The sequence below is a fragment of the Erithacus rubecula genome (genome assembly GCF_903797595.1).
Source record: "Erithacus rubecula genome assembly, chromosome: 12".
Classification (NCBI taxonomy): Eukaryota; Metazoa; Chordata; class Aves; order Passeriformes; family Muscicapidae; genus Erithacus; species Erithacus rubecula.
In genome coordinates, this window is record NC_136664.1 from 19,696,942 (window position 1) to 19,715,792 (window position 18,851).

At 38.6% G+C, this 18,851-nt stretch overlaps 1 protein-coding gene across 1 annotated transcript in view; it reads left to right on the top strand.

The window, feature by feature from the left end:
• LOC306807159 (transcription initiation factor TFIID subunit 4-like) overlaps window positions 1-18,851 on the top strand; it is a 143,984-nt gene that overhangs the window by 42,812 nt on the left and 82,321 nt on the right. Inside the window, exon 10 of the mRNA XM_079316472.1 lies at window positions 1,438-1,607. Within this exon, the coding sequence (XP_079172598.1) occupies window positions 1,438-1,607 (170 nt within the window). The remainder of the gene's footprint in view (window positions 1-1,437; window positions 1,608-18,851) is intronic.

Sequence of the window (18,851 nt, forward strand, 5' to 3'; positions counted from 1 at the left end):
ATGAGCTTTTGTTTCCTTCCAACCAAAACCATTCTGTGATGTGGCAACACTGTTCTCAGGAATTTCATTTTAAGACAAGGAATCAAGTGCTTAACACTCCTGGAAATTAACAGAACCTCATTTTTCTAGAATATTTCTGAAAAGCATTGTAAAATTTTCTGCCTCAAATGTTCAGCACATTTGTGTAGATTTACAAATAAAAGTCCCTTCTTGATTTCTTCCTACGAAAGAAAACAAAACCAGTATCTATCAAACTGCAGTAGTCTTCCACCAAAATTGGCTGCTGTAGTGCAGATAAGGGGAAAAGTATGGGAGGAGGGACAGGACCTAAATGATGGGTTTCTGGATTTCCCTCCTTTTTATTCTTACTTGCAGCTATTGGTTTTTACTGTTGGCATTAAGCTTGTTACAAGTGACAGAGTATTTTAGGCTGCATGAGACATCATATATGTAACAATTAAAAAAAAATATTTTAAATTAAGCTTTTGTTTGTTTACTTTATACGGTAATAGGAATTTGGATTTGAATGTTCTTATCCATGTATATATATATATTTATGTTCTGAAAATAGTATTCTCAAAGGTTGTGTAATCACTCTAGAATATGTTGAAATAGTGTTTGTGTCAATAATAGCTGTGAAACAGAATGTGCTAAATCCAGATGGCTGTTTCCACAGCTCTGAGTCATATCTCAGACAGGTAGGAGGTAAAGATGCTTGGAAGATACCATGATGGAAACTCAAATTTGTTTGTACTTTCCCAAACTGTTAAAAAGGATGTTGCAGGGCAAAAAAAAAATGGCCTGGGAGTTGCTATCATCCTCTCAAATGCAGCTCATTTTCCTAAAACTTGTTGACACAAGTATTTGTATGTTGCCAGAGAAAATATCAGCACATACTCAAACCACACTTGGAGCCCAGGTTTACCTGTGAGCTCATCATGGTCAAAGAATCTTCCCTGACTGTTGCTGGAAATATTTGGATGCCCGTTTTAGTAGGAACTTGTGAAACAGTGCAGGGTTAAAAATTCATGGTTTTGCTTTTAATTTCTGTTATTTCTTTTACCATTTTATGCCTAGTTTTCTTTGTAAAGAGAAAAGCCCAATATTCAGTTGTTAGTGGTGATCATTGCCTTTAGTTTCCTGATCAGCCTGGTTTCACTGATATCACTGACTCTCAGATGAAGACACCTCTGCCTAACCACTTCTGTTACCAGTCAAATTTTCCTGCTCCTGACGTTTTACTGATATGGTCAGAGAAATATGTGGTTGTTTCTGAAGATACTCTATGAAAATGGAGACACTAGGAGTTGTGTCTCAATTGGCCCACCCATTGGGCATGTGGCATGATGATTGCTTCTGGAGAAGCAGCTGATGCAGAAAATGAACATATTACATGCAGAATTTGATTTCATATGGCTTTTTTTTTTCTTATTGTAGAGATGATGATGACATCAATGATGTTGCCTCTATGGCTGGTGTTAATCTTAATGAAGAAAGTGCCCGAATTATGGCTGCCAGCTCTGACTTGGTTGGAACCCAGCTGCAGTCCTGTAAAGATGAACCCTTTCTTGCTGCTATACCTCTCCATAAACGCATACTTGAAACGGGTGAGAAGCACATCCTTTCCTTCTGGAGTGTGTCCTTCAGACTGATGAGCTTCTGAGGAACAATATGCTTAGCACTTAAGATGGTTTTTTAAGCATTTGGTTACATAATTTTGTGTTTCTAAACTTTCAAAGTTTTTGTGATAAAAGTAATTTACCTCAAGTTGGAAATAAAGTAGCATGCTGGTACTTTTAAACTTTATGTTTTCCCCATGTTTTTTATATCCAAGGATCTCAAAGCTCTTTGCAAACATTAATTATTTCTCACAATCCTCCTTCATGTTTTACACACGAGAAGATTGAAACAGAGAGGTAAAGTAAGTAGTACAGGTCACAGAGGACACCTGTGAATTACATTTAACAGAATGCTTAAGTTTCCTGTCAAGATTTTTCTTTCCCTATACGAGCCAGTTATTGAGTTCTTAACACCTGCATCTCTTTAAGTTCATAGTTATTTTCTTATGGCATGTTTTCAAAAAACTGTGTTTATTTATCGTGGCAAAAAGGTGTATTTATTCATTCTGCTATTTGAAAATGGAAGTTGAAAACTTCAGTAGAATTACTGTTCAAAATCAGTGATGTTTCAAGGTTAGGAAATATGCTTCTAGAATGTATTTTATACAACATGCTTCATTAATATGCACTGTGTGTTCTGGTACTTAAATTTATATTTTTCAGCATAATTCTGGAAGTGTTTTCAGTGTTATCAGTGTCTTAATATACTAAGCTCCAATTATTTAGGGGTGTAAATTATAGCTCTTTCAGATCTATGCTTACATCACAAATTTTTAGGGATCTAGTTCTCAGAGTTTTAAAGATAAGACCAAAATCTTATTGCAAATCAGTGCTGTTAGGTTTTTTAAAGTCATGTGGTTGCTTCTGAAATGTTATTTGTGTTTATGTTCATTGAATTAACGGGACCCTTTTTATATTGCAGTTGCAGGCAAGTTCTTCATTGACTTATTGTCAGACCTCACTCTTGTGCTTTACAAAATGCCATTTTAGGTTTCCCTTCCGAGGAAGGAGAGGCTTTGCAGGCTGTAGTCAGCTGGCTGTGAGGATGTGATGACGGCTGGGAAAGCAGCTCCTGCCCTTTGGGACTGGCTTGGCACCCGAGACTGCAGCCAGCTCCTCCTGACACACAGGGACACATGGGATGTGTTGGGAGGGCTGCTCTCATAATAGCTGATACAGGTGTAAAAAAAGGAAAAGGCAACAGACATAAGACTCTTAGAATGGGAAATCAGCAATGAATTTGCCACACAAGCCTTAATGAGCTGTCTGGCTGTAACAATTGCTGCACAACGTGGAGCTGTAATTACAAGTGCAGGACTTACAGGAATCTGTACATACTTTAAGAGCCACAGAACCCATCACACTATTCATCACTGCCTTTTGGGGTTTGCTCCTCTGAGGAACAAATCCCTATGGCTGTTTTTGAAGCTTTATTGGCTTTGATAATTGAAATGAAACTTTCAAAGCTTTTAGAAGCAGCTGCAGGGATTTACTTCTCAAAAGCAGTGAATCCAGAAGAGCGGCCACTCCTAGTGATCTCCTGCAGCCACTTTTAGAGCTTTATTTTGGTTTTACATGAGGCCTTTTATAGTTTTGAAAGTGGCTGTGGAGTTCAGAAGTGGCTACTATCTGGGATCTATGGCTCTTGAGGAGAGAATTTCTTCAGCTGATTTTGAAGTTTTAGGAGCTGGGTTTTCACCGTGTGTGGCCAGATTTGTTGTTTGCTTAGGACCACACACAAATTTAGTAATTTGTGCTACTGGGCACTTAAAATAATGACATTGTAAGTTCATGACAAGACTCAGTGTTGCCATATGTTGCTGTGACAACACCAGGACTAATCAAAGCGCTGTGACCTTCTCCAGCACATTAGGAAAAAGTCTGTTATGTGAGTCCTCATTCTTCTGTTTTCATGATGCCTGTTGACAAATGAGATAAGATAGATTGTTTCTTCTTACTTCTGCCTGAATATGACTTAAAGAGATGTTATTTTCTACCTTTAGGTCTGTTCATATTTAATCACAGTTTTAGGGCAAGTTTTTAATGTTTTAGTAAAAGAGGGGTTTGTGATGTGTACAGTATTAGGAAACTGCTTTTTCAGAAGCTAGATCTTTCAAGTTTTCTGTAATATTAATCTCCTCCTCTCTTTTCTGAGTAAGAGCTCTGTCAAGCAACTCAGTAGTGTTCCCCAAAGGCTGTTTCAGAGATTGTGCTTCCATTCACCAGAGTCAGAATATAAACTGCTAAAGTGAGAGCAGATGCTCTTCAGACTTTGGCAGTAACCACCAGCCAGATGCCTCAAAGTCATAGTGAAAGAGGTTTCTTAATACATTGTATGTTCTTATCTCTACTTGAGCTTGGCAGTGTTATAATCCAAAGTTTATTTTAAATCTGAGGGAATAATATTGATCCATTTAAATGGAAGAAGTAACTGAAAGGTAATTCATGCAAAGATATTCATCCTCTTCCCACATGCTTCCTTATCCAATTTTGTATCTAGTCATTTTGGGCTGGTAATCATTGCCATTTGTTCGTGTAGGAAGGCAAGGCTGTGACTGTTTCAAATTCTTCTTTGATGCAAAATCAAGAGTGGGTATTTCTCAGCATATAATGTATTTCTTTTGTTATTCCACTCGGAATCATAAAACTTTAAACCCTGATCTTTCTACATGACAGCATAGCACAGTGAAACATATACAAAGGGTTGTAAGGCTTTTGTTTCTCTTTTTGGGAAGTTCAGAGGCAGAGGTTGGTATTCATCATGCACGTGTATACCAACTCCTGACACTTTCTAGGTCTTTAACTTTGTTAGTAGAATGAGTAGTGTTTCTTCAGAGGGCATGCAAGCTGATTAGGCCCTCACAAATAAATACTGGTGAAAATCCTAGCTTTTTAAAAATGGTTTTATGGGAATGAAACAAGAAAAATAACCTTAATAATTTGTAATTGTTTCACTTTGTTCATTTGTAAGTTACTTCTTGCTGGGTAAGAATGCTGTGTTAGTTAAGTTTTAGAAGCCAGTTTTTTACATTCTGAGTTTTTGCTGCTTGCTGGATGAGGCAACTGGCAGCACTTAGTAAAGCAGGTTTTTAAGTGTTACAGTTTTCTGTAGATTGTAACCATCTTATGGCAATAGAGACTCCTTGGCTTTAATTCCTTGGTTACAGCACAGTTTCTGAGTGCAGATAAGAACAGACTGCACTGCATTTTCTACTAAATATTAGTGAAAGGTAGCAGGACACAGCTAAGAATGGCATAAAACATGATCCTTTTTATAATGCCTGATAACTAAATCCTTGGAAAAAGGGAACAGCTGTCTTGTGCACTTTTCTGAGAACTTGGTAGTCTCACAAACCTTCACTGGGGGTTCCAAAAAACCTTTGCTTTATATTTAGTGAACAACAGAGCATGATAGCTTCACAGGCTTATATTCTGCAGCAGCTTACTGATTCCCACAACTTTTAGTTCTTACTGATTTCTTATGCAACCAGGTAATGCCATTTTGCTTTTATTAACTCTCCCTAAAATGTCACAACTTATGGTGAACCCTAACCATGAAGTAACTGTCTTAATCCAATAATATTTAAGCAGGAGTTTGGAGTATTGTTGTTTGGTTTTTTTTAAACTTAAATGCTTCCTTTTTCTCCTCACTTTGTGTTCTTCACCCCATTTTTCTACTGCAGTTTTATTGTTACAGAGCACTGACTGAACAGAACAGATGTGGCATTCTAAGAAATATGGGACTGGTTTGGCTGCATTGAATATATTTTGAATACTGTTCATCTTGCATATTTCAAATTACTTTAGCTTAAATACTTATGATATAAATTTATTGGAGAATCAGCCATGATATTTTTGTTTGATTCATTCAGAGCTTTTTACATCTGCATTAAGAAATCAGATTATCTGTAGCATGGTTTTACAAAATGCTGTATTTGTTACCTAGCATGGTTATCAATGTCCTTTGGAAATAGTGTGTTATACTGACTTAGCATACATCTGCAATATTTCCCACCACAAACGTAATTGTGGATTCTCTTGTTTTATATAAATAAATTTTTATTCTAGAACACACATAGTGGTGCATGCCAGTTATTGTAAAGTTTGAAAATGTGCTGATGAATCCAGTTTCTCCTAGTTCAGTGGTTATAAGGCCTACAGTCTTCCTTAAAACAGCTTCAGGGAAGCTTGGCTGGTTAAAATTGAGCCACTCTTTCTGTCAATATAACAGTTGTATGGTTAGGCTCAACATAATTTATAGATTTACCTTTTTGTTATTTTCCATGTAAAATATGTTTTTAATTCTCTCTGATGAAATATTGATCATTGCCCTGCCTTGATTCTTTCTTTGTTCAGCCAGGCTTGAATTGCATGTCTGCTATGAAACTGCCTGTTCAAACACACAAAAAATAGTTCATCTGTGTTTTCTGTACTCTGGAGTGTATTGAATATAGTGTGTGGCATCACAGTGGCAGCAGCTGTGTCATATGTATATATTTTAAATAAAGAGTTTGTGTGCTCTAGAGGGCATTTTATATTGCTAAACCATGTCAAAACCCATAGGGGTGCCCTGCATGGAACCAGGCCAGGTGATTTCAGCCTCTGTTTAAAGCATTTGTTATTAGTTCAGTGAGTCTGTCATCCTCCTTTTCTGGGTTTGTTTGTCAACATTTGTATTCATGTTTGAATGAGATGAAACTGTCCTGTTGTTGCCTGCTCTTTCATATACAGAGCAGCTCTAACATAAAAGTGTAGTTATTTCTCTGGTTGCTTTACTTTAGAGGGCTTTTATAGCTGTTTCAATTACAGTGGTTGTGTGTTCTGAAACTGAGCTCTCTGATTGCCTGTGAATATAATATTTTATTTTCACTGCACTTTTTATTGATGTGAGTTAGTTGTTTTCACTGCTGACTTTTAACTTTTCATCCATAAGTTGATTTGTCTTCAGACTGAAGTATTTGTTTGAATATAATTTTTTCCATCAGCATCTTTCTGTCGGGATGACCTTCCTAAATACCTGTGGACATAACTCTTGATTGTGTTTGGGATTGCTCTAACACCTTCCTGTTCATAAGTGTAGCAGATGGAAGTCATGCACTGTCCTAAGGACATGCTTAGTCTGCTTGAACTGTACCTACAGTGGAGTTCTCTGGATTCTACTTGCTTTTTCTCAGGGAGCAAAAAAAGTCATGTTAGGTATTGTATAATCCAGATTGCAAGTTACTGTGCATGCCAAAAGCATGGACTTTCTCTAGTTCCTGTAAAGTTCAGTCTGGCACTGCAGAGATGTGGCAGGTGTAGAAGTGTATCCACGTTCTGACATCTGGAATAGTTCTGTAGCTTGGGCTTTTTTCATCAGTATAAAACAAGAAATTTTCTAGAAATTGTATTTAGGTGAGCTGTGCACTGCTCCCAGTTTTCTCACCAGTGTCCATAGTTTTGGTAGTTGTTTCTTAGGCTAAGATTGGAGTTTATTGTACATATTCAATAGAGAATTTGGATTTATATTCCAATTGAATCAATTGCTAATGTTACAATACTATAAGACAATTATATTTGATTTACATTTATTATTTCCTTTTTAAACAAGGTGGGAGCACATTCCCATCTTAGTATCAGCAGCAGTGTTGCCAAATAAACATAACCAGTAAATACTTCAGCAGAATGTTAAACCCTCTTGTTGTTCTTTCTTTAATAGGTCCATGATTAGACTTCCTGTTTTACAAGATGTCCCAACATGTGTTGGAATGGTAACTTCAGTACCACCTGAGAGCTTGGAGTCTGCCTTTCTGTGAAAGGTAGGGCAGCTTCTGTTCAATATTTTTGTGTATTTCCAAGGTTTTCTTTTTATTCATCTTATTGGCTCTGCAACACTACAGAATCTGAGTTATGCTTTTAGCAGTTATCACCTTTAGGTGTCAGAACTGATGTTGTTTCATCAAGCAGTAATTTCTCAAAGTAAATATGATTAATTTAGCTATGTTTAAACTATGGTTATTTATGAAGAAAATGATGCTGTTCCTTCAGGCATCATTTTCAAAGGTTTTGCTCCAGCTGAACTGAGAGCATGACCATACTATTTGGTCTCAGAAATATTTAGAGAATTCAAGTTTTGTTTTCACCATAATAATTTTGTTTTCACCCGTTTTTCGTTCTGTTTTGTGAATGTAGTGAAAGCACCATCTTTAAAAGGTCTTGCTATTTGTGGAAGGCAGTTCTGGCCTTCAGGGCCCACCAAAATATGTTACCCAGCCTCAGAATAAGTTTGCATCTGGGACTTGAACAGCTTAAATTTCCAGGTCTCTGCAAAGGAGAGTAAAATTAAGATCATCATTCTGTGGAGATGCATTCTCTACCAGATTCATTTATAAAGTCCATGGATGTAAAATAAGAACAATAAAAAGAAAACCTTAGAGAGCCATTCAGTATTGCAATAAAGCTGACTTACATTATCCCTGTAGGCAAACTCCATGCTCTAGAGGTGGTGCTAATGTCCCCAGCACTCAACACATGTTGGAACATCTTTGTGGAGGAGGAAGTCATTGATCAGTGAGCAGCATCTTCAAGGATCGTTAAAGGGGGAAAAAGTAAAAGGTAATATTTTTTAAAATATGTTGAAATGATTGTTCATTATGTTTATTTGGCAATCCTGCTGCTCATACTAAGGTTGTAGTGTTTTCATTTCTTAAAATTACTGAGAAACTTTGTAAACTTCTTTTAGTCCTTCCTTTTCCCATGAGTTTGAATTGCATTTGTCAGCCTCTTTCATGTTGCTGAATCTACTGCACACAAGTCTAGAATTTACTATAACTCATTGGCAATTTGACACTTTTTCCAGTGGTTGTAATGCAGAGAGGGTTAATCTGTGGTTTAACCAGTTTTGCAGTTCCTCTTATTTAATAAGTCAGAGCCAAATATTGAACTAGTATGAAGACATGCTGCTGGCTTTCCAAAGGGTATTTGTTTTCAAGGAAGTGGCTGCAACACAAAGTTGTGTGAGATGAGGTACCACCAATTGTTCTTGTACAATAGTGTAGAAATGCAACTTCAAAAATAGATTTAGTATGTAATAGTTTATATTATAAAATTAAGTGACCATATCTGACCTGGTAAAATTTTGCAGTGGTTGATCTGGTGATGCTCTATTTGGTATTATTGAATGTGGCATGGTGTCCTGATCTTGGCAGTTTTCATTCTAATCCTGGGCATACACAGATGAAGGTGCTGACATTTTGAAATTCAGGTTATGATCTTTGGTCTACCCTTCTGGGATCCTTTGAGTTTCCTGGGTTTTGTGCATATCCTCCCTGTCTGACCTGCCCATCCTGCCTCCTTAGGCAAAGCTCACAAGCCAATTGCTGCCTGGCATCAGGCTTGTGGTGACAACTGTGGTACCTGTTCTGATTGTGGTGTCAGAAAGATGGTTTCTCAGGGGAAAAAAATTGTCAGAATGTCTGCATTATTCACACTATTTGCTTTAAAACAACAGCACCACATAGGCAAGCTCTTATGCTTGGTATTCCTTAGAATCCTGTGGATGTGATGGAGAATGTGTTCTGGTCCTTGAGGACTGTGCTCTAGGATGCTGGCATCTGTTTGCTATCCCTGGCAGGAGTTCTGCTCCATCTCTGTCTTACCTGGTGTACTGTCATAATCATGTATTTGTGGTGTTTAAACCTGAGGTCCTGTCTTGGTTTACTGTTTTGAGTTTAGCTCAAGAAACATGTTTGTCTACTGTGCATGAAAACAGATAAATCCCCAACTAACAACTTCTTTGTGGTTTTCTTAGGGACTCCTGTTGGTGTCATTGCCATATTAGTTCTTTCTAGTCTGGTCTCTGTAAAAATCTCTTTTGATTTGACTCTCCAGTGAGTAACCAAACACAAAAGTGCACGGAGACATTTACTATTATTCATGAAAATAATGTACATATTTTCTAGTCCTCTACAGTCACTCCATGCTTATTCTTGAATGTTCCTGAATGTCTTTGGACATGTTTATTATGCTGTATTTTTTGGGAGGGGAAAACCAAGATGATGAAGAAAAGATCATATAACTATAATCTGTGTGTTCTTACCTGACTCGTTGAGACCTGCCATTTCAGAGCTCATCCCCTCCTCTGTCTTTGGTATTTTCCTCACACTGCTGCATCAGAGATTACTGGGATTATAGGGTAGGATGTGGAGCTGTAGCTCTCAAAGACTTTGTCCTTCAGTGCCTCCTTTTATTAACTTTTGCACCTGCCCTTCTTTTAGAATACACACATCAAATGGCACAAAATTAATCCTAAAGTTGAATTATTTAAAGAGGAGGAATTAAACATCAAACTTAAGGATATTGTCTTTGCTTAACACATTGAGATTTTGATTTCTTCCAACAGAAGTTAGGTGATACACTCTTTAGTTAGAGGAGAGAGCAGGGAAACAATTAATTGTAGTGCTTTATGTTTCTTCAGAGTTGACATTTTTTTTGTCCTCTCTGATCAAGCTGCAAGCCTTCCTTGTGCCCTGTGCTCTCTGCTCCTAGATACACTGTTTGTGTGTATATTGCTTCCATGCTTTGTGGCAACTCCTTCCATTTTCCAAGTCTCCACATAGCTTACAGAATGTTGTTTGGTGACTTGTTGGATTTTGTTAGAGACCAACCACTAAGGGTAATAAAAAGACTCTTATGGATGATTAATAGCTGCCTTTCAGCTGTTTAATTATCTAGCTTAGAGACAGAATTTTGGAAACTGGATTGTCTGGTTATATACACCTTAGCACAGACCTCTTCTCAAAGTAGTTTTGCTTTTTGCCAGAAAGAACTTACTCATGAATTATGAGTAAGTTCCCAGACTTACCCACTGCTTGAGACTTTTTAGAGAAGTGGAGGCTTTTTGCTGGTCAATCTTATGACTTCCATCAAAAGCATGAGTTGTATAGTTTGGGTTAAGTAAGATTCTTGAGAAATTGTTTCTTTATTTGACCATATTTTTTGTTCTGCCCCAAATCCTATGGACTTGCATATGAAAGCTTTGAATCAGCACAGAAAATAGGATGAGACTGTGGCCAGGGTTACACATAGATTTTGCATGGATGCAACTATCTCTCTGTTATGTTAAAATCATTGCACTAATATGACCCCCTAGAATAGAGCTATTTTTCTTGTTTTCCTCTGACAAGAATAAAATATATTAGAATTAGAAAGTAAAACTTCAAAATAAACAAAAAGGTTGGTTTTGCCAAGTGTGTAGTTAACTTGTGGACATCTGTTTTACAATGTTGCAGATTACTTGAAATATTAATGGAAAAAACATTTCATCCTGACCTAGTAGACAGGTAAGATGCTCAAACTTAGGACAGACCAGGGCTTGATTTTGATGCACAATGAGCACTTACACACTCTTTGTTTTAATAATCTTCTAGCAGCATCTCCTCATATTACTGTTAGAGAAAAGATGATGGACTCTGTTACTCAGTGTAGGTTTACTGAACTTTTTATACAGTTATATAAATGCATAAGTAAAATACATAAGTAAGTACATAAGTATTTATTATAGTATAGTTTGTACTGAAAAAGTTAAATCCTCTACTGTGCCTGAAACATACTTTGAATGTTTTTGTGCTTGTGCTTGTTTTAGTGCATTCACACTACAGAGCTTAAAAATCTCAGTTGAATCTTATTTTGCTAAAATATTTTGGTTGTAATTTACTATGGAGGGGACAGGAGAAGACAATATTAAAAATCGTGTAGCATTTTATTCAGCATTTTTATTCTTTTAGGTTACATTACCTGACTGGTTATGTTTTTTCCCTGCTGTGTCTTGCACTGAATATGGTATGTATTTTAAGGATTTTAATCTGCAAGTTTGGAATTTATTTTTTAAAAATAACCAATGTTTGAGCAGTTTCTCAATTTCACAGAATGCTTCTGAGCAATCAGCCCAAGGTGGGTAGTCCTGAAGAAGTGTAGGACGAACACTACACCCAGCAGATCCGGAGTTCTCAGGAAGGTTGTCCAGTCTGTCATGAGTTTGTGCTTAAGCTCTGAGAGGAGGAATGTGTTTATGCAAATAAGCTCACTGAAGTAAGGAATGCAGAGCTTTGCTTTGTAAATAACAATTAGGAGGTGATAAAAAGCCATTCTCTCTGAGGAAGTCCCCAAGAAGTGCTGAGCAGTGTCAGAGCCTGGTTTGCAGAACCTTTCCTGTTGCAGCTGGGGCTGGTTTGGAGCTGTGGGTTCTGTCTTGGGGTGCTGGTTTGTACCTGCTCCAGGGAGCCATGCACAAATCTCAGAGCACTTGGCAGGGATTCTCTGGTTTGGCATGAAACACTCCCTAGCCTGGGGCTTTCCTACACAGCTCCCGGTTACAGCTTCCTCACCGACGCCTGCTCCAACTGCTGGGCTGCTTTTGTAAGGGTGGCAGCTAAAGTTTCTGAGCTTCTCCTTTTCTCATACTTCTAGCAGCAGAGCAGCTTAACAGTACAGCAAGTCAACACTGATTAATTATTTATGCTTTTAGTTAGTAGGACTTAAATTGAAGCTTTTATTCGAGGGGCTGAAGCCAGAAGATTACAGCTAAAATTATCTTACTGTTTCCTTTGCCTGGGATCTCTGGGTTATCTTGCACCCCTAGGAATCTCTAATCATCAGAACTAGGAGTTGCTGTTTGCCCTACCACTGTTTAACAAGCTCTGCCTTCAGTTTTGAAGTCTGAAAGTCTCTCTGGGGCCCTGGTAGCCCCCCCAACACAACCCCAGGGTATTCTGAACCTAAACAACCTCCTTAATTTTTTCCTTTCCTGTGTTCCATCCCTCATTCTCTTATATGTAGCTTAATATGTGGGGTTGGGTTTTCCCCTTGATAGCACCAGGAATGCAGTATTGATGGATGAGTCTGTGGGCTGAGGACACTGCTCTATGGGAGATGTATCCTATTCTTAAGTTCCACCTGATGAGGCTGGGAGAGTGAGTTCAATAATTGCCATTTGTGTTTCTCAGGATGTCAAGGCCCATTAGTACAGTAGAGCTGTTTCCCCTTTGTGTTTAGTCAGCCTGAACGGGACTGCTCAGTTTGGAATTATTAATAATTCTAAACAGTATCAGACAAAGCTCCAATTGCTTTCTCTTGATTTCATGGCTTCCTTTCTGTAGAGACCACACAAGCTGAGTTTTACACAAATATGCTTTTCTAGTTCCAGAAGGTGATCTGCTCTCCCCCTCACCCCAATTTTTTCAGCTTGTAGTTTCCAGAAGTTCCTGTATATTGTAATTCTTGAACAGTGTCTACTTAACCAGTCATGTCATATATAATTATATGTAGTTGTACAAAGATTTAGGGTGTTTAAAATGTTTCACTGATACATCTACAGCAGCACAATAAAATTCTCAGTTTCCTTTATGCTGGTGAAGTGAAGGAATAGAATTCTTCATTAGAGAGTTGGATAGTTTGGAAGGCTGCAGGAATTGAAGTGCAAGTGTTTCCAATACATTGCCTTTCCTGATGGGGAAGCTTGCAGGGGGACTGAGGCACAGAACTGGTGGTTCTTTTGGGATAACACAGGAAGGGGGCTTGAGCCTCAATTGTAGATACAATCCAAGGCACATCCCAGCACTTTCTGTGATGTGGGCAGGAGAGAGGTGGGTACATCTGCCCAGATGCTTCTTTGCTGCATTTTCCTAGGACTGATGGTGTTGAATGAGGTTAAACAAAACCTTAAATAACATCTCAGATTGGAGGGGGATGAACTTTGCTTTCTATTCTGTGGTATGCAAGCCAGCTGCAATGGCAGAAGGGGTCTGAACCTAGCAAGGCTGGTTCCTCTTGGGCCAATATTTAATGCACAGAATTTAAAGTTTAAGAAGTTGCTCCTGGTGTTGGGGTGACAGAAGTGAGTGCTTTCTGCATTTCTGACCTGTGGTTAGGGCAAATAGATACTGATTATGCACCCTCACAGTCTTGCTCTTGAAGGACAACTCAAGCCCTAAATATGAGCTGTTTAACTGCTTAAAGCCAGTTCTTCAAGGTTTTTTTGTTTTGAGTGTAAATGTAAAGAGATTTTATACAGGCACTCAATAATTTATCACATCAATAATCAGAGTCAGACCTGATGTTTTACAAATAATTTTTTTTTACATCTTTGATCTCAATCCTGTCAGTCCTCTTATAGTATAAATTATTGAAGTAACTTTTTGATTCTTTGAAACCCTATCTGCAAAGACAGTATTTTCCTTCTGCTTCCCAAATAGGGCAGTACCCTCCTTATGATTTGTTTTGGTTTTTGATCAATAAAATATAATCAAACTTTTAAAGTGCAGCAAAGCAATGACTTTCAGATAGCTAAGCAGATGATAGCAGAATTTTCACTTCTTGAGACCTAAAAAGTTTTCAGTTACAAGGCTGAGCTGCTTTTATATTTGTAAAAAACAATCTTGTGCTACTGACACATATGCCATTATCAGAACAATATTGCAGAATGTTTTTTCCCTCAAGGTTTTTGGGACTGGTATCTAAGTTCTGATTTTATGGTAACTCTGTTGCAATATAAAAAAATTTAAAGACAATATAGCTTATTTGTAGCAAAATATCCTACACACTTCTTTGCATCCTCATATATTGTAGGTCTTTATTAAATTCTGATTGAACCAGCATTTTCTATTAAAGCTTCCAGACATGTAATTAAAAATTATCATGTAGGCAGACTTTGTGTTGTTCTGTAATGGTTGGCAGATTCACAATTTGCACTTTGAGTGCAAATTTGTCCCTCATATTTCCCATGTAGGATATTGTGACTCATTAGTAGCATCTGATGCCTCTGAGATGTAACTGAGTTCTTCCACAAAGAACTGAAGTTTTCTTTCAGTCACCAATTCTTGATGGTCTTGTACATTTCTGGTGTAATGGAGAATCTGGCAAGAGCACTTGAATAAAGAGTATGACCTTAGTTTTGTCTTTAAAAATATCAAAACTTGAATTCATCTGGAGAGATGGGTTAAAATTGTAGCTTGTAGCATTGTTTTGCTCCAGCTCCTTTTTTGTTGTTAACCTTGATGATGTTTTTATCATAGCTCTAGGAAAAGTTCAAAATTGCTAAAGTAATTTTAAAGACTTGAAGCATATACTTGTTATCCAAAATGTCTAAATTTCTCAAATATATTATTTAAAAGCAAAGCAACACTCTTCAAATTCCACATATGACACTTTTGATCACAAGGCTGCAAGTTAAGATTGCCACTTCATCAAACTTAAATCTCACTGAGTTCATCACCTAAAAATCAGAAAAAAGTTCAACTTCTTAAAAACACAAGACAGGGGAAAGCACTGTTGATAGAAGTAAGTTTTCTTTTTAATCTTAATTTTCTCCTTGATTTCTGCATGTATTTAAATGTATATATTGTAAAGATCAGATGGTGCAATTAAGACCAGAATTCAGAATACTAGGGCCTAAATAAAAATATCAGTAGATGAAGTCCACTGTGCAATAATTGGGTTGGATATTTGTGTTTTGTGATACAATTAACTATGTTCAGTATTTTAGAATATATGTGTATATATATACATTTCTTTAAAGTATAAATCATATTTCTGTTCCCACATCATTATCACTCTAGGGAATCTTGAAAAGGGAAGAGAAGCTTTTTCCTATTAACACTGGGAAAAGTAATTAAGTAGACTAGAAGAATATGTCAGGAATTCCCTATTTACAGATAAGTGTTATTTTCCTTTGATGGCAGACAGGATTCCAGTATGCTTTTTGTAAATGAGAGTGGATGAAATGTTATACATTTCATTTTACAAAAATTATAAATGAGAGTGGATCTCAGGAGGAGAAGTAGCAGTCAAGAAAAAAAAAACAAAAAACAAAACTAAGACTTTAATATAGAAACATATGAAAATTAACATTTGCCAGCCCTGTGCATATATTCAGTTTCTACTTGTCATTTTTTCTGAGTAGCAGAAAGCAAAAATGAGACAGGCTCTAAGCAATGGTATCACACCATCTCATAGGTCAGTGGATTCAGCACAGGGAAAGTATAACCAGGCCAGCATTTCCAAGCAGAGATGGAACTGGGAATTTTCCCACCCTTGCCCCAAGTACAGTCCAAGTATTTAAGGAGAGTGCCAAATCTTCATGTAGTGTGCAGCTCTGGAATGCACCCTGCTTCTGACATCCCAAGCTAACAGGGTTTAACTAGTGTAATTTAGAGCAGGGAAGATGTGATGATGCTTCCACACATGATGAATCGTGTGGATGACAAGATGACTTTTAAAAAATCTTTTTGTAGTCTGGTTCCTTGGTGCTAATTCATTTGGGGGGAATTGTATTCTTTTCCCCTTATCCTGTTTTCCAAAGAATTTTAGCCTTAAGTGGTTGAATATTCCATTTGCCTTTCTTCTTTCCCTTCAGGTCACTTTTGAATCAATTGATAAATCAGGAGCCACATGGAGCCCCCTCTGTGTGTCTGAGTGGAGGGGGAAATGAACCCATTTTTTCCTTTTCTTTGCTCTTCTGCCTGGTTGGCTGCCAGTCAGCTCTCTGGCACAGACTGGCCAGACTCAGGGTCTCTGACTGTGCTCAGCTGGCATGCTGGACAAATAGGGACTGGGAGATGTGCCAGGGATGATCTGAGATGTAGGAGATGTCAGTGTTGTGCAGTGATAAGGAATATGGAAGCACATATGCAGCAGGACAGGGATCATTGAATCACTCTGGTCTCTTGCTCAAAGCTAGATCAACACTCAGTTTAGACTGGGTTGTTTATAGCATTAATTGGCCAAGTCTTAAAAACTTGAGAGGTGGGACAGTCTACAACTTGCTTGTGCAAAGTATTCCATTATTTGTCTCCATGAAAGAATTATTCCCTATATCCAGTCAGAAGCAGCTGTTTCAGTTTATGAATTTATTTTTCATTCTTCTTCCAGGCAACCTTAATAAAGGGTCTGGCTCCATCTTCTCAATAAACTCTCCCTTAAGTCTTCTTACTCCAAGCAAAAGAACCTCCTCCTTAGTTTCTCCTCGTGTAGGTTGTGTGCTGCAACCCCATGACCATCTTGTTTACTTTTTCCTGGATTCAAGTTTTTTCAAGCTTCTCTTTTACTAGGTGACCCAAAGGTGCAGGATTGCAGGTGTGGGCTGAGTGAGGAGTAGTTGGTTCCCTTGGTGAGCTGATTTCACTGATTCCCTGTTTAGCTGTAGGTACAAGCCATGGTGCCAGGGTGCAGTGCTGGAACCTGGATAACCTGCTGGTCTCCTGGCTCTCTGTGCTTCCCACCAGTGCTGCTGACCCCACCCATGGCATTCCAGTGAGTCCAGCCCAGGCCCAGGGCTTTGCATTTGTCCTTCAAGAGTTCCATGAAGCTCCTCTGGTTTGACTCTCCAGGTCCTTTCCCTCTGTCCTGCTCAGGGTGGTGCCATCTGCAGACTTGGTGAGGGGGCTTTGTGTCTCACCCCCAAGGTCCCTGAGAAACCCATTTTAAAGGTGAGTCCCAGGGCAGATTTCCCAGGGACTCTCTGGCCTCTGGGTAATTTTCTGGACATGGGACTATTATGTTGAGGGATTTTAGGAGAAGAAAGTTACTGGGATATTGCAGAGGCTGATGAAGGACAAGAATCTTAAGGTATCGCATATCTCAGAGAATGGTCCATTGATTATGGATCAATTTCTGAAAAGTTATGGGGACAAGAAACATCCTATAGTGGTTGACTTGACTTAGAATAATTTAAGATTAGAAAGACCTTTATTGTGAAAGAAATCAAGATGGCAACAGTTCTTGTTACAAAAGGAGTGTGTGTTTCCAGGGAAGTTGGGTAGCTGTAGTTACACTGAAATTTAAAAAAAACTGTAACAATTACACATTCTCACAATTTCCTAGAATTGGGCAGAATTTTCCATCTCCAAGCCTCTTTTCTGGATACTAGTTAATTAAATATCCCTTCTTACTTGCATTTTATCTTTCAGACGAGAGTTTTCTGATTGATGGCTTTGCTTACACGTGTTTGCATAATAAAATGGTGCATGCTAAAATAGACCTTGATATTGCCAGTCTGACTTGGATGAATTGCTCCTGCCCATAGGAATCGTCCTCCCAACTTCAAGGACTTCATTTGCCTGGGTGGCAGTTGCAGCACTGGGATTTAATGTGTGTCTGCTTCCCATTACACGTTCAGCTTTCAGCAACCTGAGCGCAGCTCCAGCTCTATTACACAGGACAAATTGGGCACCAAGACAGGTTTAATTTTTTTTCTGCCCTGTGATAAGGCAAAAATTACTTAAAAATCATATATACATCTTGCTGAAATCCTTAAGGTAACATGTAAGATGGGGAGTCAGTGATTAAGTTGCTTTAAGAAGCAACGACTTCAAAGAATCCCTAAATTGAGCTGGGGAGTGCGGGGGGGCTGCGGTGCAGCCAGCGCTGGGACGGGCAGAGCCCGGCGGGACGGGGTGCGCGGGGAGGGAGCATCCCGCTGGAGCGGGGGCCGGGGAAGGGAAAAAGGGAAGGGCAGATCCCACTGGATCCGGGGGAAGGGAAGGCAAGGGAAGAAAGGGTAGATCTCGCTGGAGCCGGGGGAAGGGAAGGGAACAAGGGGCAGGTGGCGGCTCCCCTGTCCGCGGTCCCGCTCCGCACCCGGTGCCGCCAGCGCTCGCTTCTCCCACGTTGTTTTTTAGCCGTTCTTGCTCTCGAATTTAGCCCGGGGAAGGGAAACACTCGCTCTCGTGCTGCCGTGGTCGGCTTTGCTTAGGGACCCCTCCTCAGACGAGCGCTACTCCTGCTATTGGCTCTGTAGGAAGCACTGCCCGAAAGAGGCACAAATTCCCTGTAGAGTTTTGCATAACCGTTCATATGTCCCAACCAAACTGCTTTGGCAGTCTTGTGTCCATTCAATGGAAAACTGACTCAGCACGTGTATTTTTTTGTGGTGGGTCAACACCAATAGTCCGTACAAAATACAACTACCTGTTTTTTTCCTGTGTAAAATAAAAATATCTGTGCATGCACACAGGGAGTTTTCTATCCAGAAAACTGCCCTGCCAGGACCATTTTTGTGGGACTGTAGTTTAAATAAGTGCATATATTCATATACCTAGAAATTTATATCCAATACCTAGTAATTATATTGATGAATTTAGGACTCCTTAAGTGTTACCCATATTATTTTCTTCTGTAGCTTGGGTGTTTTTTAAATATATAAATGCATTAGACTGTAGACTGCTTTTGATGTAAACTCAGCATGAAGTATCAGATGTC